This window comes from Ranitomeya imitator, chromosome 7 (assembly GCF_032444005.1).
Source record: "Ranitomeya imitator isolate aRanImi1 chromosome 7, aRanImi1.pri, whole genome shotgun sequence".
Classification (NCBI taxonomy): Eukaryota; Metazoa; Chordata; class Amphibia; order Anura; family Dendrobatidae; genus Ranitomeya; species Ranitomeya imitator.
This window is the reverse complement of record NC_091288.1, coordinates 91,840,060-91,862,135: the sequence shown is the minus strand read 5'-3', so window position 1 is coordinate 91,862,135 and position 22,076 is coordinate 91,840,060. Positions and strand designations below refer to the sequence as shown.

At 43.2% G+C, this 22,076-nt stretch overlaps 1 protein-coding gene across 1 annotated transcript; it reads right to left on the bottom strand.

The window, feature by feature from the left end:
- Positions 1-17,935: 17,935 nt before the first annotated feature.
- On the bottom strand, positions 17,936-21,845 carry CTLA4 (cytotoxic T-lymphocyte associated protein 4). The gene is made up of 4 exons (XM_069735376.1): positions 21,606-21,845; positions 21,014-21,373; positions 20,779-20,906; positions 17,936-19,523 (listed from the first exon to the last, which is right to left on the bottom strand). The coding sequence occupies exons 1-4, from the start codon at positions 21,658-21,660 to the stop codon at positions 19,434-19,436; spliced, it is 633 nt and encodes a 210-aa protein (XP_069591477.1). The 5' UTR covers positions 21,661-21,845; the 3' UTR covers positions 17,936-19,433.
- Positions 21,846-22,076: the final 231 nt, after the last annotated feature.

Genomic DNA, 22,076 nt, shown 5'->3' with positions numbered 1-22,076 from the left:
GAGATTTAAATTGGCACTAAGAGGATCTACGTCACAGTTCTGTTAGTTTGTCGTATATCAGCCAGCCACATTCTGCCACTTACATTGTGTAGTGTAATACACTGGGCCTGAGTTTTGTTGCAGTCTCCCCCCCAAAAAAGGGAGATTTAAATTGGCACTAAGTGGATCTACGTCAGTTCTGTTAGTTTGTCGTATATCAGCCAGCCACATTCTGCCACTTACATTGTGTAGTGTAATACACTGGACCTGAGTTTTGTTGCAGTCTCCCCCCCAAAAAAGGGAGATTTAAATTAGCGCTAAGTGGATCTATGTCAGTTCAGTTAGTTTGTCGTATATCTTCCAGCCACGTTCTGCCACTTGCTTTGTGTAGTGTGGATCGCCCCCAGACACAGGGCCACAGGTTACTCGGTACCGGTCCCTTCGGTCTCAGTTCTCGGGTTGTCATGGTGGCTGGACCCTGTCGTGACCCTGCTAAGGGGCGTCCAATAAAGGTGATGGTACAGTCTGTCAGAGGTTCGTGACGCCACCTGTGGTGTTCGGTCAGGATGACCGACGCTGCTGTGGGGTCCGCTGGGGTGATGGAATGGCAGCTGGATGGTATAACTTCCCACAGGTGAAGTATGTCCCCAGGGCTTCCCAGTAAAGTGGATGGTGATGGTGTGAGGTGCAGTCAATAACGAGGACACAAGGTTGCAGTCTCTTTACCTTTTTACTGAAGACTTCAAGATCCTCAATCCAGAGCACGTTTAACCAGGCTATTGGAGACCGGCCGGTCCGATGGGCATATCCAGAGTTTCCTTCGCAGATTGAAATCGTTGCCTACCAATAGCGCCTGTGTGTTGCAGTCTCCCCCCAAAAAAGGGAGATTTAAATTGGCACTAAGTGGATCTACGTCAGTTCTGTTAGTTTGTCGTATATCTTCCAGCCACGTTCTGCCACTTGCTTTGTGTAGTGTAATTCACTGGGCCTGAGTTTTGTTGCAGTCTCCCACCCAAAAAAGGGAGATTTAAATTGGCACTAAGTGGATCTACGTCAGTTCTGTTAGTTTGTCGTATATCTTCCAGCCACGTTCTGCCACTTACATTGTGTAATGTAATAAACTGGGCTTGAGTTTTATTGCAGTCTCCCCCCCAAAAAAGGGACATTTAAATTGGCACTAAGTGGATCTACGTCAGTTCTGTTAGTTTGTCGTATATCAGCCAGCCACGTTCTGCCACTTACATTGTGTAGTGTAATACACTGGGTCTCAGTTTTGTTGCAGTCTCCCCCCCAAAAAGGGAGATTTAAATTGGCACTAAGTGGATCTACGTCACAGTTCTGTTAGTTTGTCGTATATCAGCCAGCCACGTTCTGCCACTTACATTGTGTAGTGTAATACACTGGGCCTGAGTTTTGTTGCAGTCTCCCCCCAAAAAAGGGAGATTTAAATTGGCACTAAGTGGATGTACGTCAGTTCTGTTAGTTTGTCGTACATCTTCCAGCCACGTTCTGCCACTTGCTTTGTGTAGTGTAATACACTGGGCCTGAGTTTTGTAGCAGTCTCCCCCCCAAAAAAGGGAGATTTAAATTGGCACTAAGTGGATAAACGTCACAGTTCTGTTAGTTTGTCGTACATCTTCCAGCCACGCTCTGCCACTTACATTGTGTAGTGTAATACACTGGGCCAGAGTTTTGTTGCAGTCTCCCCCCCCAAAAAGGGAGATTTAAATTGGCACTAAGTGGATCTACGTCACATTTCTCTTAGTTTGTCGTACATCTTCCAGCCACGTTCTGCCACTTACATTGTGTAGTGTAATACACTGGGCCTGAGTTTTGTTGCAGTCTCCCCCCCAAAAAAGGGAGATTTAAATTGGCACTAAGTGGATCTACGTCAGTTCTGTTAGTTTGTCGCATATCTTCCAGCCACGCTCTGCCACTTACATTGTGTAGTATAATACACTGGGCCTGAGTTTTATTGCAGTCTCCCCCCCAAAAAAGGGAGATTTAAATTGGCACAAAGTGGATCTACGTCAGTTCGTTTGGTTTGTCGTATATCAGCCAGCCACGTTCTGCCACTTACATTGTGTAGTGTAATACACTGGGCCTGAGTTTTGTTGCAGTCTCCCCCAAAAAAAGGGAGATTTAAATTGGCACTAAGTAGATCTACGTCAGTTCTGTTAGTTTGTCGTACATCTTCCAGCCACGTTCTGCCACTTACATTGTGTAGTGTAATACACTGAGCCTGAGTTTTGTTGCAGTCTCCCCCCAAAAAAGGAGATTTAAATTGGCACTAAGTGGATCTACGTCACAGTTCTGTTAGGCTACGTTCACATTTGCGTTGCGTCGGGCGCAGGTTCGGCGACGCATAGCGACGCATGCATCATGCGCCCCTATATTTAACATGGGGGCTCATGGACATGCGTTGTCTTGCGCTTCGTGACGCATGCGTCATTTTTGGCGCAGACGTCAGGGCACAGAGGACGCAGCAAATTGCATTTTTTTGCGTCCAAAATCAAGCCAAAAATGGACACTTGCGTCACAAAACAATGCGTTTTGCATGCATTTTGCATGCGTTGTGCATTGCGTCCCCGACGCAACGCCCAACAACGCAAATGTGAACGTAGCCTTAGTTTGTCATATATCTTCCAGCCACGTTCTGCCACTTACATTGTGTAGTATAATACAATGGGCCTGAGTTTTATTGCAGTCTCCATCCCAAAAAAGGGAGATTTAAATTGGCACTAAGTGGATCTACGTCAGTTCTGTTAGTTTGTCGTATATCAGCCAGCCACGTTCTGCCACTTACATTGTGTAGTGTAATACACTGGGCCTGAGTTTTGTAGCAGTCTCCCCCCCAAAAAAGGGAGATTTAAATTGGCACTAAGTGGATCTACGTCACAGTTCTGTTAGTTTGTCGTATATCAGCCTGCCACGTTCTGCCACTTACATTAGTAACATAGTTAGTAAGGCCGAAAAAAGACATTTGTCCATCCAGTTCAGCCTATATTCCATCATAATAAATCCCCAGATCTACGATAGTAACATAGTTAGTAAGGCCGAAAAAAGAAATTGTGTACTGTAATACACTGGGCCTGAGTTTTGTAGCAGTCTCCCCCCCAAAAAAGGGAGATTTAAATTGGCACTAAGTGGATATACGTCACAGTTCTGTTAGTTTGTCATATATCTTCCAGCCACGCTCTGCCACTTACATTGTGTAGTGTAATGCACTGGGCCTGAGTTTTGTTGCAGTCTCCCCCCCAAAAAAAGGGAGATTTAAATTGGCACTAAGTGAATCTACGTCACAGTTCTGTTAGTTTGTCGTACATCTTCCAGCCACGTTCTGCCACTTACATTGTGTAGTGCAATACACTGGGCCTGAGTTTTGGTGCAGTCTACCCCCCAAAAAGGGAGATTTAAATTGGCAATAAGTGGATCTACGTCACAGTTCTTTTACTTTGTCGTACATCTTCCAGCCACGTTCTGCTACTTACATTGTGTAGTGTAATACACTGGGCCTGAGTTTTGGTGCAGTCTCCCCCCCAAAAAAGCAAGATTTAAATTGGCATTAAGTGGATCTACGTCAGTTCTGTTAGTTTGTCGTATATCAGCCAGCCACGTTCTGCCACTTACATTTTGTAGTGTAATACACTAGGCTTCAGGTTTGTTGCAGTCTCCCCCCCAAAAAAGGGAGATTTAAATTCTCAACAAGTTTATATACACCTTCTACCTTGTTTTACAGTACCATATAACGGCTGTTATTTTGGTTAGATTTTTCCAAAAATGAGGAAGTCTGGTGGAAGAGGCCGTGGGCGGTCGTTGCCAGCTGGTACTGATGGTGGTGGTGGTGGAGCATCTGGTCGTACTGGGAAAAGCAAAATAGCACCAAAGGCTCGAGGTGTTGAGCCAGCGTCATCATCTGGCTACACAAGGCCTCGAAGGCTCCCTTATCTGGGAGTAGGAAAACAGCTTTTAAAGCCGAAACAGCAGGAAAAAGTTTTGGCTTTCCTTGCTGACTCAGCCTCTAGCTCTTTTGCCTCCTCTTCAGAAGGTTCGAAATCTAAAAGCAGCGAGTCGTCAGTGGATGCTCCCGGTCAGGAACAAGTTGCTTCCTTGTGTCCTTCACCCAAACCAAAAGTGAAGGATGCGGCAGGCGATACTACAGTTTATTCCATGGAGCTCTTTACACATACCATGCCTGGGTTACAGAGGGAAATTGTTAAAAGCCCATTACAAGATGAATCGGACATGGAGTGCACAGATGCATAGCCACAGCTAGATTATTATGCTGTTCCATTGACTCAGAGCACTACATTGCCCTCGCAGCGTACTGAGCCAGAATCTGACCCTGATGAGACTATGGTGCCCCGTCACGAACGCTATAGCACCTTACAGGGTGACACAGAGGAAGGTGCACATGACATTGAAGAGGAGGTGATAGATGACCCAGTTGTTGACCCAGATTGGCAGCCATTGGGGAAGAGGGTGCTGCTGCCAGTAGCTCGGAAGCGGAGGAGGATGATCCGAAGCAGCCATCTACATCGCAACAGCTTTCATCTAGCAGGCCCGTGTCTGGCCAAAAATGTTTGTCAAAACCAAAAACAGTTTTAGGACAGCGTGGCCATCCGGTGAAAGTAGCACAGCATGCAATGCCTGAAAAGGCAATCCATAGTAGGAAGCAGTGTGGGAATTTTTTAACCAAGATCCGAGTGATCAGTGCAAAGTTATCTGTAAGAAGTGCTCAAAGACCTTTAGCAGAGGGAAGAATCTCCTAAATTTAAATACAACGTGCATGCGTAGACATTTAACCCGCATGCACTTGCAAGCCTGGACTAACTACCAAACGTCCCGTACTGTTGGAGCACTTGCTCAGAATGAAGGTAGTCAGCAACGCTACATTGCTTCCCTCACTGTAAGCCCACCGGTTAGGACACCACCAGCAGCAAATGTGGAGGTATCGTTGCAAGGCCAAAGCAGTCAAGGAATCACATGGTTCTTGGTAGGAAACACTGTAGGTAGGCCAACATCAAGAATACCATCACCAATCCTCTCTCAATCTGCCATGTCCACTACCACCCCCCCTATTTCGACCATATGCAGCTCTCCAGTCCAGCTCACCCTACAAGAGTCTCTCATTAGGAAAAGAAAGTGCTCATACTGTCATCCACGTACACAGGGTTTGAACGCCCACATTGCTAGACTCATCTCATTAGAGATGATGCCCTATCGGTTGGTTGAAAGCGAAGCTTTCAAAGCCTTGATGGGCTACGCAGTACCACGCTATGACCTACCCAGTCGACACTTCTTTGAGAGAAAAGCCATCCCAGCCCTCCACCAGCATGTCAAAGACCGCATTGTCCATGCACTGAGGCAATCAGTCAGTAGAAAGGTGCACTTCACAACAGATGCATGGACCAGTAGGCATGGCCAGGGACGTTACGTGTCTATCACGGCGCACTGGGTTAATGTGGTGGATGCAGGGTCCACAGGGGACAGCCATAGTGGGACAGTTCTGCCTAGCCCACTGTCTAGGAAACAGTTTGCTGTAGGCGTTCGCCACCCCACCGCCTCCTCCTCCTCCAGAAGTGAAAGTTCGTCCACAGAGCGCAGTCACACGACCACTCCATCTGCAGCTGCCAGTGTTGCACACGAGGTGTCCCATTATGGAACAGCTAGTGGTAAGCGTCAGCAGGCTGTGCTACAAATGAAGTGTCTGGGCGACAACAGACACACCACAGAAGTACTGGCCGAGTACTTGCAGCAAGAAACTCAGTCATGGCTGGGCAGTGTACATCTAGTCAGTGATAACGGAAGGAATTTTATGGCTGCCATAGCCCTTTCAGAACTGAAACACATACCTTGTCTGGCTCACACCTTGAACCTGGTGGTGCAGTGCTTCCTAAAAAATTATCCGGAGTTACCAGCCCTGCTCCTGAAGGTGCGAAGACTTTGCTCGCACATCCGCTGGTCGCCCGTACACTCCAGTCGTATGCTGAACCATCAGCAATCGCTGAATCTTCCCCAGCAACGCCTAATAATCGACGTTGCAACAAGGTGGAATTCCAGACTGCACATGCTTCAGAGGCTGTGCGAACAGAGGCGTGCTGTCATGTATCTGTGGGAGGATACACATACACGGGCAGGCAGTTGGATGGCAGACATGGAGTTGTCTGGTGTGCAGTGGTTGAAGCTCCAAGACCTCTGTCAAGTCCTTCAGTGTTTTGAGGAATGCACACGGCTGGTAAGTGCAGATGATGCCATCATAAGCATGAGAATCTCACTAATGCGTCTGCTGATGCAAAGTTTGACGCACATTAAGGAGCAGGCATCTGCAGCCGAGGAGGGAAGCCTTGATGACAGTCAGCCATTGTCTGCCCAGGGAACTCTCCTGGAAGAGGTGGTGGACGAAGAGGAGGAGGAGGAGGATGGGGATAAATATTTATGGGAGGAGGATGCTTCTCAGGGGGCAATAGAAACTGGTGGCGTTGCAAGGTCAGGTACAGGGTTTTTGCGGGCCACAAGTGATGTTGATTTGCAAGAAAGTGCTCCTCAACCCAGCACAAGCAGTGAATTGACACCTGGAACATTGGCCCACATGGCAGAATGGCAGACTATGCCTTGCGTATCCTAAAAAGGGACCCCCGCATTATCAAAATGATGACCGATGATGATTACTGGTTGGCCTGCCTCCTGGATCCACCATACAAAGGAAAATTACAAAATATCATACCACATGAGAACCTTGAGCAAATATTGGCTACCAAACAAGCAACTCTTGTAGACCATTTGGGTCAGGCATTCCCAGCACACAGCGGCGGTGATGGTTCTCACACGAGCTGTAGGGGGCAACATGGCAGAGGTGTTAGAGGTGCACAAATCCGAAGTGGCTTTGGATAGAGGGGTTTTATGACCAGGTTGTGGGGTGATTTCGCAATGACCGCAGACATGACAGGTACTGCTGCATCAATTCAAAGCGACAGGAGACACCATTTGTCCAGTATGGTTACCAACTATTTTCCTCAATTATCAATATTCTCCCTCATATGTCAGTCCCCTTTGATTACTGGGCATCTAAAATAGACACCTGGCCTGAATTGGCAGAATATGCATTACAGGAGCTCGCTTGCCCTGCTGCTAGTGTGCTATCAGAAAGATTCTTGCGTGCTGCTGGTTCAATACTATGCCACCTGTGTAATCCTCTTACCAATTTTGAACTGCATTTAGCCTACTTTTTTATTTTGGGCCTATATCTGTGTTTCCTCCTCATCCTGCCCATTGCCCAGCCACTGCTAGATGAGTCTGCTGGTACATTGACCCAGACCACTACATTCCCCTTGCACTCTACACAGCCAGAAACTGACCCTGCTGAAAGTCAGGTTCCCCTTCCCGCATACTATACCACCTTACACGGGGACAAAGAGGAAGGTGCAGATGAAAGTGCAGGTTCCTTCATCAGGTGGGGGGTATACTCGTTGGCACTGTCACAGGGCACAGGGCCCCTCATAGTAAGCAAAAGTGTACCTGGCAGTGGGAGGCGCCGCCCGCCATCAAACACACCGCCGTACTATGAGGGGCCCTGTGCCAGTGCCAACTAGTGGGCCCCCCCTTCTTGCTCAGGATCACAGCACTTGCAAAGTTGAAATACTTACCTCTCCCTGCTCCACCATCTTGACGTATTCCACGTTTCCTGGGCCCACGAAAATCTTGAGCCAGCCCTACCCCCCCACAACTTTAGCCAAATGACCCCCAATTTTCAATGCCTAACTATTATTATAAAGCAAATTAAGATTGACAAGCTTAAGTAATACGAATTGATGTTTTCGGCATTAAAATGGGCACTGTAGGTGTTTTCCTGTCCTCCACTCACTGCCGACTTTGATTCTACATTGACTTGCATTGGGTTTCGTGTTTCAGTCGGCCCCGACTTTTTGCAAAAATCAGCCAATTTCATCCGACCCGACTTTTGAGAAAGTCGGGTTTTGCAAAACCCCACTCGATCCTAAAAAAGTAAAAGTCGCTCAACTCTAGTAGCAAGTGTTTTTCTTGGAATGCTGTGTTTTTTGGCCGCCATGCATAACGCCTTTTCGTATGACCAAACAACTCAATCTTGGTTTCATCAGTCCACGGGACCTTCTTCCAAAAAGAAATTGGCTTCTCCAAATGTGCTTTCGCATACCTCAGCCGACTCTGTTTGTGGCGTGCTTACAGAAACAGCTTCTTTCGCATCACTCTCCCATACAGCTTCTGCTTGTGCAAAGTGCGTTGTATAGTTGACCGATGCACAGTGACACCATCTGCAGCAAGTTGATGCTGCAGGTCTCTGGAGGTGGTCTGAGGATTTTCCTTTATTGATCTCACCATTCTTCTTCTCTGCCTTTCTGATGTTTTTCTTGGCCTGCCACTTCTGGCCTTAACAAGAACTGTAACTGTGTTCTTCCATTTCCTTACTATGTTCCTCACAGTGGAAATGAGACAGCTTTTTGTATCCTTCCCCTGAACAACTATGTTGAATAATCTTTGTTTTCAGATCATTTAGACAGTTGTTTTGAGTAGCCCATGATGCCACTCTTCAGAGGAGATTCAAACAGGAGAACAACTTGCAAGTGGCCACTTTAAGTAGCTTTTCTCATGATTGCATACAGATGGCTATGAAGTTCAAAGCTCAATGAGGTTAGAAAACCAAAAAAGTGCTTTAGTAAGTCAGTAAAAAGTAGGTAGGAGTATTTAAAACAAGAAAATGATAAGGGTGCCCATACTTATGCACCTGTCAAATTTAGTTTGAATGCAGATTGCACATTTTCTGTTAGTACAATAAACCTCATTTCAAGGCAGAAACATTACTGTGTCCAACAGTTATTAGATATATGAAACTGAAATAGCTGTTGCAAAAAAAAACAATTTTTATAAAACATTAAGCTTAAGATTAATAGGGGTGCCCAAACTTTTTCATATAACTGTAACTGTGTGCTTCACTGCACCTCACTCATCCTTACTGTCAACAGGTAAGATGGATAAATTACTTCCTGTCCATCGACAATATATTGGTTCCATAAAATTAAGGTTGACACAGCAAGATGTGGCTGGTCTCATGAGGCCAAAACTCTAACCACTATGATAGCTAATATTGTTTTCCAATCATGTAACTACTGGCCTGCCGCCGGCAATCAGTCACAGTATGCGGCCACAGCAATAAATATTTTGTTTCATCATTTTCTGAATGTATATACAGGTGCTTTTCACAAAATTAGAATATCATCAAAAAGTTAATTTATTTCAGTTCTTCAATACAAAAAGTGAAACTCTTATATTATATAGAGTCATTACAAGCAGAGTGATCTATTTCAAGTGTTGATTTCTGCTAATGTTGATGATTATGGCTTAGAGCCAATGAAAACCCAAAAGTCATAATCTCAGAAAATTAGAATACTTTATAACAGCAGCTTGAAAAATGATTTTATAATCCGAAATGTTGGCCTACTGATATGTATGTTCAGTAAATGTGCTCAATATTTGGTCAGAGTTCCTTTTGCTGAGGTGTTATGCAAGCCCAGCTTGCTTTGATAGCAACCTTCAGCTCGTCTGCATTGTTGGGTCTGGTGTCTCTCATCTTCCTCTTGACAATACCCCAAAGATTCTCTATGGGGTTAAGGTCAGGTGAGTTTTCTGCTCAATCAAGCACAGTGATACTGTTGTTTTTAAACCAGGTGTTAGGGGTCGAGTTCCCACCTCTGCACAGGGGGAATCTCGGGCCATTTCCACTGCGGTCTCCCATTCTTCTCCTGCCGCAGTGGAGCCTGCTCAGTGGAGACGTCAGTCCCAGCATCTTGCTCAGTCCCACTCTGTACAAAGAGTTACTGCTGCTTTTCCTGCTTCTGCCATTGAAGCCAGTGCTGGGCAGCGGCGAGCAGATGCTTCTGGGACTAAGTCCTGCTTTTCTCATTCTGAGCATGCCCAGAGTAAGATCTCTCAGTGAAGATCGAGGGTCACATGGTCAGATACTGCAGCTAAGTCCATTGGTCCTTTCATGCGCTAGTATTGTTCCATGTTATGTGATTTGCGCCAGTGTGGTCACGTAAGAGTGTGTTCAGGGACCCGGCTGAAAAAGGCCCCTAGAATGCTGGCACCTCCGGCGAGGAGTTTTGTGTGCATGCGTGACCACTGACTGCTCTCTGTTTGGGCATTTAGCCTGTGCCTCTGTGAAGTCTCACAGGGCACAGTGCTTTGCTTTCACGGCTACTCGGTGAATTAACTGAGTTAGTCTATACCGCCATATAGTGCCGCCGTTTGCTAGCAGCAGGTTCTCCTGCACGGTGGACCCCGGGCTGCGAACGCACCAATAACAATAAAGACATCTATATTTACTCAGTGCGTTCCGCTAGCCCTAACACCAGGTATTGGTACTTTTGGCAGTGTGGACAAAAGCCAAATTTCCATCTCCAAAAAGCTTGTTAGCAGAGAGAAGCGTAAAGTGCTTTAAAATTTCCTGGTAGATGGCTGAAAACACCATCTTGGACCACTGATCAACAGTCCAGTTCTTTTTTTCTTTGGCCCAGATACGAAGTTTCTAGTGTTGGCTATTGGTCATGAATGGCTTGACATGAGGAGTGCGACACTTGTAGTTCATGTTCTTGATACATCTGTGAATCTCCCCCAACTTTTTGAATGGCCTTTTCTTAACAATCCTTTCAAGGCTGCGGTTTTCCCGGTTGCTTGTGCACCTTTTTCTACCACACTTTTTCCTTCCACTCAACTTTCAATTAACATGCTTGGATAAAGCACTCTGTGAACAGCCAGCTTCTTTAGATATGATCTTTTGTGGCTTAACCCCCTTGTGGAGTGTGTCAATGATTGCCTTCTGGACATATGTCAAGTCAGCAGTCTTCCTCATAATTGTAAAACCTACTGAAACAGACTAAAGGCCCCTTCACATTAAGCGACGCTGCAGCGATACCGACAACGATGTCGATCGCTGCAGCGTCGCTGTTTGGTCGCTGGAGAGCTGTCACACAGACAGCTCTCCAGCGACCAACGATCCCGAAGTCCCCGGGTAACCAGGGTAAACATCGGGTAACTAAGCACAGGGCCGCGCTTAGTAACCCGATGTTTACCCTGGTTACCAGCGTAAAAGTAAAAAAAAACAAACAGTACATACTTAACTACCGCTGTCTGTCCTCGGCGCTCTGCTTCTCTGGTCTGGCTGTGAGCACAGCGGCCGGAAAGCAGAGCGGTGACGTCACCGCTCTGCTTTCCGGCTGACCGACGCTCACAGCCAGTACAGGAGGAGTGCAGAGCACAGCGCCGGGGACAGACAGCGGTAGGTAAGTATGTACTGTTTGTTTTTTTTTTACTTTTACGCTGGTAACCAGGGTAAACATCGGGTTACTAAGCGCGGCCCTGCGCTTAGTTACCCGATGTTTACCCTGGTTACCAGTGAAGACATCGCTGGATCGGCGTCACACACGCCGATCCAGCGATGTCCACGGGAGATCCAGCGACGAAATAAAGTTCTGGACTTTGTTCAGCGACCAACGATCTCCCAGCAGGGGCCTGATCGTTGGTCGCTGTCACACATAACGATTTCCTTAACGATATCGTTGCTACGTCACAAAAAGCAACGATATCGTTAACGATATCGTTATGTGTGAAGGTACCTTAAAGGACCTTTTTAAACACTTGGTCTTTCCATGTGTTTTTTGTTAATTATTCTAATTTACTGAGATAATGACGAGCGAGTTTCACTTTTTGTATTGAAGAACTTAAATTAACTTTTTGATGATATTCTAATTTTGGGAAAAGCACCTGTATATACCTACTTTGTTTTTATATGTACTTTTATGTATAATGTGGCAGAACAGCTAAAAATTGTAGGCTTCGGGGTAGGCAAGTTGAAAAACTTTTGCAACTTGCTTCAAAAGATGAATCTCAATCTCAATATTACCAAATCCCACAAATAAAACATGACCATCATTTTTTATCAGTTTTTATTGTTAGAAACAAAACGTTCCATTGTTTAGATAGTAATATACATATGCAAAAGATGTGTACATCATATTTTGTGTAGATCGTCTACGCGTTACTCGTACTGTCTTTGTATTTTCACAGAAAACATAAAATGCAATATACTATATTGATGCAACAGGCAGCCTAAATACAATATGAGCTTATTTTTGGGGCAATATTATGGCAACAATTTCTGAAACAATTGCACAACTGATCACCTAAATGAAAAGAGTCTTAAGTATTTATGATGTTTATTAGTTCAGGATATCAAACCTGGGGGTTATCAGGCTTTTAAGGCTATGTGCACATGTCCAGAAAGTATGCAGAAATTTCCTGAGAAAATCCTGAGGTTTTCCGCAGGAATTCTGCACTCATTTTTGTCGCGTTTTTATCACATTTTTTGCGTTTTTTCCGGAGGTTCCCAATGCAATGATATAGTGGGAAATCCGCTTAAAATCCGCAAAATTAATGAACATGCTGCGCATTTTTCCACATGCGTTTTTTTGCGGAAAAAACGCAATATGTGCACAAAAATTGCAGAAACCATGAAAAATGAAGGGTTTTGCGGTGGAAAGCCGCCGAAAAAATGCGAAAAATCCGCAAATAATCCAGAACGTGTGCACATGGCCTAACAGTTGTAAGTTAGGTGCTAAAATTGACCCATTTAGCATTTGTGTAAATTTCTACTAAATATGATGCTTTATGATATTACAAACTACTTGCATGCAAGGATGTCTGCATAACATGTATGCAATTCTTGAAGACACAACTCTCAACATCCTAATTTTTCATATTACTTTTGTTAACATTTCAAAAAGCTTCAGTTGGTCTCCAAAGGAACTTCACTTCAGCCAACTATATTGACTTTATTGTTACTTTATTATTTATGACTGCATTGTTATGTCCTTATGATAACTTTTTGGTGTTTGTTTACATTATTCATGCATATTGCACTTCCATTATGAGTGCCTATGTTGCTATGGTATCATGTCCAAGGGTCACATAGATGTATTATTGTACATGGATGGGGGTGTTATCATTGTTGTTTTTATATGTTTTTAATCATGTTTGTGCTTTGGTGATAATAAAGTAGTTTTTGATATTTTTTGTACCTCGGGTGCGCACTTTCTACATACGCATTAGTCTTTCCTCCAGTTATTGTTCCCCCTTACTATGCGTTAGTAGCACCCTGTGATTAATATACCGTATATACTCGAGTATAAGCCGAGATTTTCAGCCCAAAATTTTGGGCTGAAAGTGCCCCTCTCGGCTTATACTCGAGTCAAGGTGGGTGGCAGGGTCGGCGGGTGAGGGGGTGAGGGCGCTGAGGCATACTTACCTAGTCCCAGCGATCCTCGCGCTGTCCCTGCCGTCCCACGGTCTTCTGTGCTGCAGCTTCTTCCTCTCTTCAGCAGTCACGTGGGACCGCTCATTACAGAAATGAATAAGCGGCTCCACCTCCCATAGGGGTGGAGCCGCCTATTCATTCCTCTAATCAGCGGTGCCGGTGACCGCTGATAGAGAAAGAAGCTGCGGCACCGAAGACCAGGCAGAGGGACAGCGCGAGGATCGCCAGGACTAGGTAAGTATAGCATATTCACCTGTCCTCGTTCCAGCCGCCGAGCGTCGCTCCATCTTCCCGGCCGGCGCCTCCATCTTTCCGGCGTCTGCGCTCTGACTGTTCAGGCAGAGGGCGCGATGACGCATATAGTGTGCGCGGCGCCCTCTGCCTGATCAGTCAGAGCAGAGACGCCGGGAAGATGGAGGCGCCGGAACGAGACACCGGGAGCTGCAATCAAGGGAGGTGAGTATGTGTTTATTTTTTTTTATTGCAGCAGCAGCAGCGGCGGCGGCAGAGATTTATGTGGAGCATCTATGGGGCACAGTGAACGGTGCAGGGCACCGTATATGGCACATCTATGGGGCACAGTGAACGGTGCAGAGCACCGTATATGGCACATCTATGGGGCACAGTGAACGGTGCAGAGCACCGTATATGGCACATCTATGGGGCACAGTGAACGGTGCAGGGCACCGTATATGGCACATCTATGGGGCACAGTGAACGGTGCAGGGCACCGTATATGGCACATCTATGGGGCACAGTGAACGGTGCAGAGCACCGTATATGGCACATCTATGGGGCACAGTGAACGGTGCAGAGCACCGTATATGGCACATCTATGGGGCACAGCGAACGGTGCAGAGCACCGTATATGGCACATCTATGGGGCACAGCGAACGGTGCAGGGCACCGTATATGGCACATCTATGGGGCACAGCGAACGGTGCAGGGCACCGTATATGGCACAGCGAACGGTGCAGGGCACCGTATATGGCACATCTATGGGGCACAGCGAACGGTGCAGGGCACCGTATATGGCACATCTATGGGGCACAGCGAACGGTGCAGGGCACCGTATATGGCACATCTATGGGGCACAGCGAACGGTGCAGGGCACCGTATATGGCACATCTATGGGGCACAGCGAACGGTGCAGAGCACCGTATATGGCACATCTATGGGGCACAGTGAACGGTGCAGGGCACCGTATATGGCACATCTATGGGGCACAGTGAACGGTGCAGGGCACCGTATATGGCACATCTATGGGGCACAGTGAACGGTGCAGGGCACCGTATATGGCACATCTATGGGGCACAGTGAACGGTGCAGAGCACCGTATATGGCACATCTATGGGGCACAGTGAACGGTGCAGAGCACCGTATATGGCACATCTATGGGGCACAGTGAACGGTGCAGAGCACCGTATATGGCACATCTATGGGGCACAGTGAACGGTGCAGAGCACTGTATATGGCACATCTATGGGGCACAGTGAACGGTGCAGAGCACCGTATATGGCACATCTATGGGGCACAGTGAACGGTGCAGAGCACCGTATATGGCACAGCTATGGGGAAATATGAACGGTGCAGAGCACTGTATGGCACAGCTATGGGGAAATAATGATCTATTTTTATTTTTGAAATTCACCGGTAAATGCTGCATTTCCACCCTAGGCTTATACTCGAGTCAATAAGTTTTCCCAGTTTTTTGTGGCAAAATTAGGGGGGTCGGCTTATACTCGGGTCGGCTTATACTCGAGTATATACGGTAATTGCATTTGAAATATAGACTGTGGTGCACCCTGCTTTTTTTTGCTGAGAAGCAGAGAATAACTGAGCTGGATCCTGGAGAAGAGTGGTAGGTGAGAACATTATTACACTCAGATTACACTACATGGACGTAAACATAGTGGGAGGTGTTTGATATGCCAATATTAACAATATGCATGCAAAGTAAGATGCTGCTAATTCATTAAGTGGTGCATGCGATTTAATGAATTTGGTGCATCCTATCACTAGACAGTGCCTCCATGTTCCTCAGTAAAAAATTTGCGCCTGTCAAGCACTGGAGTACATTTCTGAAGTAAGTTAGACTGGCCAAGACTAGTGCTAAAACATCAAAAGTAGTAAAAGTGTTTCACCCCAGAAATCTCTCAAACACTTTGGTAAATCACAGCCATAATGGTAACATATTTGCTATATATTGTAAGCCCACTTTAGAATGTTTTGATAGCTCCCATTCAATAATAAACAGTGTGCTTTATGGTTACCAACATTTACTTTTGAAAAATATATCTACATGTAGATTATAATAAAAACCAAAACAGAAACAAAATTAAAAAAATACCCTGCTCTAAGTAAATAAGGAAAAGCAATACTGCATAAAAATAACATTGGGTACACCGTTTTCTATTTAAAAAAAAAATGCGTTAAAGCCATCCCACCAATGTCAAGGTGTACCCAAGTTGGTGATGGTCCTAACCTCTAGTATTAAAACCTTACCCTGCATCATAGTGACGTCCTGTATAAATAAGGGCTCGGCAGGACCAGGTCCCACACTTAGAGAGACAGCTAGTGGGGAGCTTTTTGAATGTAAAATCCAGTCCAAAGGAAGAGAAGCCACACCCTTACCTGCAATAAATGCAGAAACCTAAAACTAAACCGAAAAAAATGAACTGGACCAGAGTGCTGTCTGGTTTTTTTTAATGTACCATTAGACTTGCATTGGCAAGTTTGATCTGTGAAGTAAATCATAATCAGATATGTCTTTAGGTTTTGATGTGGACCACAATAATACATGGACAAATGAACAGCCCAATTATAATAAGCGCGAGCTATAACCAGGAAAATCATGAATAGAATTTGTATGTGAAAAACTGATGTCTGAGTGAGACGCAACAGCAAATTTCACCCTTTTTGGTGAAACAAAATGTTATCGGCAAACGGTTAAATTTACACTTGCCATCCTGCAGAAGTTAAACAACTGCCGATCTACTACGAGCAAGATGATCCATTTTTGATTAATGAGTTCAACTGCACTTTAATGAGAACAGAGCGATTGTGCCCAGAGTGTCATTATAATCTGCATCCCATCTCCTACACAGGATGATGTGCTGCTGAGAACAATGATTTTCAGGAAAATGTAAGGTGCTTTTACACTGGGCATTTTTTCAAATAATCAACTGGTCTAAACAAGCCGACAATTGCCCATAACATGTACAATTATTTATCAGGTGAAAAGTTATTAAGCTTGCTGAAAAGTTATCGTTCTCAGCAGCACATGTCCTGTAGAAACAGAACATATGCTACTAAGAATAATGATACTCTATAAACACAGAACACTTGCATGATGGATCATTCTGCATGTGACAATGCAGTTGGGCAGTCTAAGAGGCAATTAAACCGTCACCTATCAGGTTACATGTATCCAGTCGGCAGTGGCTTAACAGCTACAGGTTGACAAGTATAAACCAACCCTTAAAAATTATTTTACCTCACAAATTATCATTTTTCCTGTTTATTGGCTGATTCAGAACCTGTTGAGATTAACCAATTACCAGACTAGAGATGATCAAAAAGATTTCCACTACCTAGTACGACACATAGATCAATTCTCCTTGACAGGTGGACAGGAGTAGTGTTCACTTTTGGACTAGCAATCGTATGTTGACTTATGCATCCTACTAGTCCCCCACAACTCGTGTGATGACATTGCTTGAGCCCTAGTCACTATGCCTTACACAATGTTATGATATCACGGGGATCTAGTAAGTGGCAGAAACAGCCAAGATGCCAGACAGAGGAGTGCTGACACATAAGTGAACACTGACTAAGTCCGGCTGTTATGAAGGACCAAACTGGATGCCCAATCAGTGTACTTTGAATACTTTTACTCATCTCTATTAAAAAGGTCTTCTCAAGTTTAAAAATTACCCCTATTTATAAGATTGGAGGTAACTTTTTCATTGCTGCGGGTCCGACTGCAGTGGTGCCAACCAATCCCAAGAATGGGATGGAGTGGAAGTCAATCATGTGCACTACCACTGCATTCATTCTTCATGGTAGGACGGGAGATTGTCAAGCGCAGTACTTGGTTGATCTTTGGTGCCACTGTTAGAATGAGTTGAGCGGCAGGGCACATGTTCAACCTCTGCTACATTAGTCTGAGGCTTCAGGAATTGGTGGAGCCTACAGCGGTCGGAAACCTAGCAATCAGAAAGTTATCCCCTTTCCCTTGGAAATTAGATAACTTTAAAACTTGAGACACCACTTTTAAGGACAAGATATGCCGTCAATTTCAAAAGGCTGGATAACCGTTTTATAGCAGAGTCAAACAATACAAATCCTGCATCAATGAACTTCCAGGCATATCAACATCGAAAGTGAAGAACATTGGAAATCAGAAAATATACCACTGGCTACAAGTTCAATAATTATGAAAAGATAATAATATTAAGGCACATAGCACAAATTGTATGTGATGAACATATTGTAAATGTTTTTAGGTAATTATTAACCAATAATGACCATGCAAATTCTAGTACGTTACTTAAATCTATAGATACATTTTTGATCACTTTCAATGAGTAAAGAGGCATGTCAGAATTAGTTTCTACTGATTAATTTATTAAAGATTAGTATGAATAAATAATTATATTACGAAGCATAAGTGTACCTTTTAGCATCATATGGTTGCTTGCTACTGCTGTTACTTAATATCCTATATATTTATAGTGGTCAGAGTTTTATTTTTATGATGAGACCGTTATAGCCATGTAAAGATGCCATTGATAAAATTCTGCCTACAAGTACAGTAGAATTAAACATTATCGCTACAAGCCTGGCAAGGAAATCTGAAACAGCGGAACTGCAGTGGGATAGTTTTGGCAAACTATTTCTTCTTTTCTTCCTTTTAATATATTTCCTGCTCTTATCCCATTTTAAAAAAAAAATCAAATATCCCCTTTAATTTCAATATATAACACTATGTATTAAATAATAATTATTGTTCACATTTGCTTCAACAAATCTGTAATATGGACGAAAATAAAAACTGCAACATATCTGGACAGAAGACGATGCTTCCTTCTCAATTATTAGATGCCTCTCCTCTTCCTAAAATGCCTCTTGTACTAATAGCTCACTTTTAGAGCAAATTAAGAATAGGTGAAGATGAGAGAGAGGAATAAAAAGAGAAAGAAAGACACTTCTTCTGCTTAAAGTAATTGTTGTACTTTAGCTGGAGTTACAGCTACACTGCTTATTACTGCTGCGCTCTATATTTCCGTTCCTTATCTGTATGTACAGTAAATGGATTAAGTAGAGCAGGGTCTCCTTTTTCTATGTGATTTTCATGGGTGGTGTAACAGAAGCTTGTTTCCACACTTTCTGAAGCTATAGTCAGAGAAAACACAAAGAGATGACATGTACAGAATGGGAAAACTGCTGAAGTCATCTGAAGGCCAGAAATATTATTTTTTCTTGTGAACACACAACAGCCTATTATGGAACGTTACCCAAAATAATAGGTACTCTTTTAGCATCTATTGTGGTGAATGTAGGCTGGCAAAATTGTATCAATTAAAGGTGTTGTACAAAGATTAAAAATTATCACCTGTCAGGTGGGTCAAGATTCTGCTACTAAGCAGAGCATTATACTATGTTTTCCAGTAAAAGTTGAAGGTTAATCTAAGGAAAGTGACAGACTATAATATGAGTAACTATGATAAATACAAAATAAGCGCTAAGTACTATGGCAGCACTGGCTCGAAAAACTTGGTGTGTCATACAATCTGATGACATAAGGCACAAGAGCACTTTTCAAATACCTTTTTGTGTTGCCATATTATCCATGAACCCCTGACACATTTCTACAGATAAGAAAGCCTTTGCTTAGGGCGTTATTCTTGCTGAGGATTTCCGTTGTGAACATCACTAAATAAACATGGTTTATAAGTGGCTTTAGGCTACAACATATGGTACCTTATATTTAGATACCTAAAATGATCTGAAATATAACAGTCGTTCCGCAAAAGAACATAATATAACTAGATACTGTAAAATCTGATGACATTCTGCACAGTAAAGCTGAGGATTCACACCAGTTTCAAAATTGAACATAATAAGGGTGATAATTCTTGTCGTGAGATTGTAGTATTTGCTCGTAATATCCAATATCCCACCTTCTCTTCCTTTTCTGTAAAGTAGGAAGGAAGAGTTAAGAGTATAAAAATAACATATAAAGTATAGTAACACTCAACGTAGGAAAGGTTATGTAAACCATCAAACATCAAACTATGTCAATGACAGCAATGCAGGACAGGTAATGCATTGGGTTAAGGGATCCATCAACAATGTGGTGTCTATGGGTGCTTCAAGCACAACTCTTGCATTTTTGTTATTCTTTTTTACCACTGTAGTGGAGTCATTTATCTAAGTTGCCTGCCCTCAGTTTTATCCTCGCTAACCACCATCTTGTTCCGTTATCTGCGCCACTCCGTTCAGTCTTCCACAGTTTGTGACCTGTAGGATCACTTCAGTGTTTGCTGGGTATGCCGGAGGTCAGTTCTCGATGTAAGTCTATGAGAGGCAGAATGAGGCTCTCATAGACTTGCAATGTGAGCTTCTGACCAATACCTCTAACTTCTGGTCAATCGGAATTTGCTGACACAAAACGGTGGTGCAGGACGGTAGGAACAGCTCAAGACAGCGCCTGGCAAGTAAATTAGTAGGGGAAGGGAACACAGATTAGTGGCATCACTCCAGCGCTGAAATAAAAAAAAAACGCTGGAGTGGTGCTTTCAATATTTTAATGTAATGAATTGACTCACTTCACATATGCATTGATGGTACTACTGGAAAGCAAAAAGAACAAAAAAAACACAAGATGCTGAAACAAAAAAGCCAGACATGATTACATAAACATGTCAGATCCCCTTATAGTCAATGAAGTTGTTCAGTTTCTGCTGGTACCTGGTACCCACAGAGTCTGGCGCTGCCATTATTTTTGTATTTCATACCCTGTACATTACAGAAATGCAGAAATACTCTTGCAGATGTGAGACTTTGCTTGGGTAAAAAGTAAGTAGGTTGAAGTTGAAATATTTGTGAGCTAATAGGCTGCCAAACAGAATATCCACCCAGCACTCACTAAGCCAAAACAAATAACAAAAATTCAAGTACCGTACCTTAGGTCTTTAATATGTAAATTGAAAGAAATATTATATTTACATCGAAAATTAACTTTTTCTGTGTTGATTTTTCATTTGGATCATAAAAGTTGATATTTCTTTAATTAATCTCCATATTTTTAATAATTTGATTGTATTTGATAGCACGCTTACTAAAAATGCAATCATTTCACATATCTTAACCATAAATAAACAATACTATAAATGACATATAAAGTAATGTATTCCTGAAAAAAATCTTTTCTAAAGGGTCTCACTTACCTTGCAGAGAAGGATGCCTGTGGCTATTAAACTATACAGCAACAAGACCACAAAGACTATGAGCAATGTCCATTTGTACATGTTGTCCTCCACAGGCTCTATGGATTGTGCACATTGGTACGTCAAATCTATTAAAATAAGCAAGAGCAACTGTGTTGCAATCATTGACCAAAACAAGATGACATTTGATACTCTTCCAAAGAAATAATGGTTGGTAAAAGTACATCTGACTTACCACTAACATAAACAAGAATCGCATTCCCTTCAGAGGATCGATAAGGAGGTGGATACATAACTTCCATCTTACAAGTATACAGCCCTGTGTCCTCTGCCGTTAGCCCCGAGATGTTAAATGTTACATTGTGTGGACTGGGTATGCCTAAACATCTGATGGTGTCCCCAATAGAAGCATGTTCATATTTAGTGTTGAAAGAGAAAACACAAATCTCAGATATGTGTTTCTTCGTTTTCTTCAGCAGACTGAAACGTATCTCCTCCACCATTCCATAAACACTGTAGTCACATATCAGAGTGGCTTCTCCATGCCTATTCGCGACTATCACAGCTGGCTGAGTCACCTGGGTTCCTGCGTGAACTAAAAGTTAAACAACCCACTTATTAAGATTGTGCAATATGTTCACCATAACATATTTCATAATTGCAAAATATTATATTATGTACCTAAAAAGTTATTTCATACAATTCCCTATCTAAAACGTCATCTTTCCATAAAGCAGTCACATCTTTAAGAATAAAATGTTATCTCTTTATGAAGTCAGTAAAATACCTCCCAAAAATAGCAAACCCCATTTCCTAATTTTACCTACCTTCTGACATCCCGTTATAGATGAAGAAAATTGCTATGAAAACTTGGTAAAGCATAGTGGTAAAAAATACAAATATCTTCTTATTTTGTACTTAAATCAGAAAAAAAGTTTAAATTTTAGCACCATGTAAAGTCTATGGTGTCATTTATTCCAAGAATGTTTCAAGAATGACTGGATAACTGAATTGTTAAAGTCAAATTTTGCTGTCAGGAAATATCTGAGTGTATTATTACTTCAAAATGAAGTTTAGGGTTCAGACATCTGCATATATAACCTCAAAATCAGAAACGTATTCACTCTGTAATGTTTTGAGTTTACAAGAAAGGAAGTAGTAGGCTGGAACTGTTACGTATAACGAGAACCACATTAAGAGCAGTGAGATTCAGTGTGACCAAAATATGCCTATTTGAAACGGAAAATAAAGATAATTTCACACAACTTATATTCAGCTTATTTTATTCTAGGAACTTA

Excerpts from the sequence above, each read along its gene's own strand:
- CTLA4 (XM_069735376.1), bottom strand. The coding sequence starts at position 21,660 with ATGCTTTACCAAGTTTTCATAGCAATTTTCTTCATCTATAACGGGATG. Across the intron at positions 21,374-21,605 it reads CTATAACGGGATGTCAGAAG|TTCACGCAGGAACCCAGGTG; the intron begins GTAGGTAAAATT and ends TTTAACTTTTAG. Across the intron at positions 20,907-21,013 it reads GATTCTTGTTTATGTTAGTG|ATTTGACGTACCAATGTGCA; the intron begins GTAAGTCAGATG and ends TTATTTTAATAG.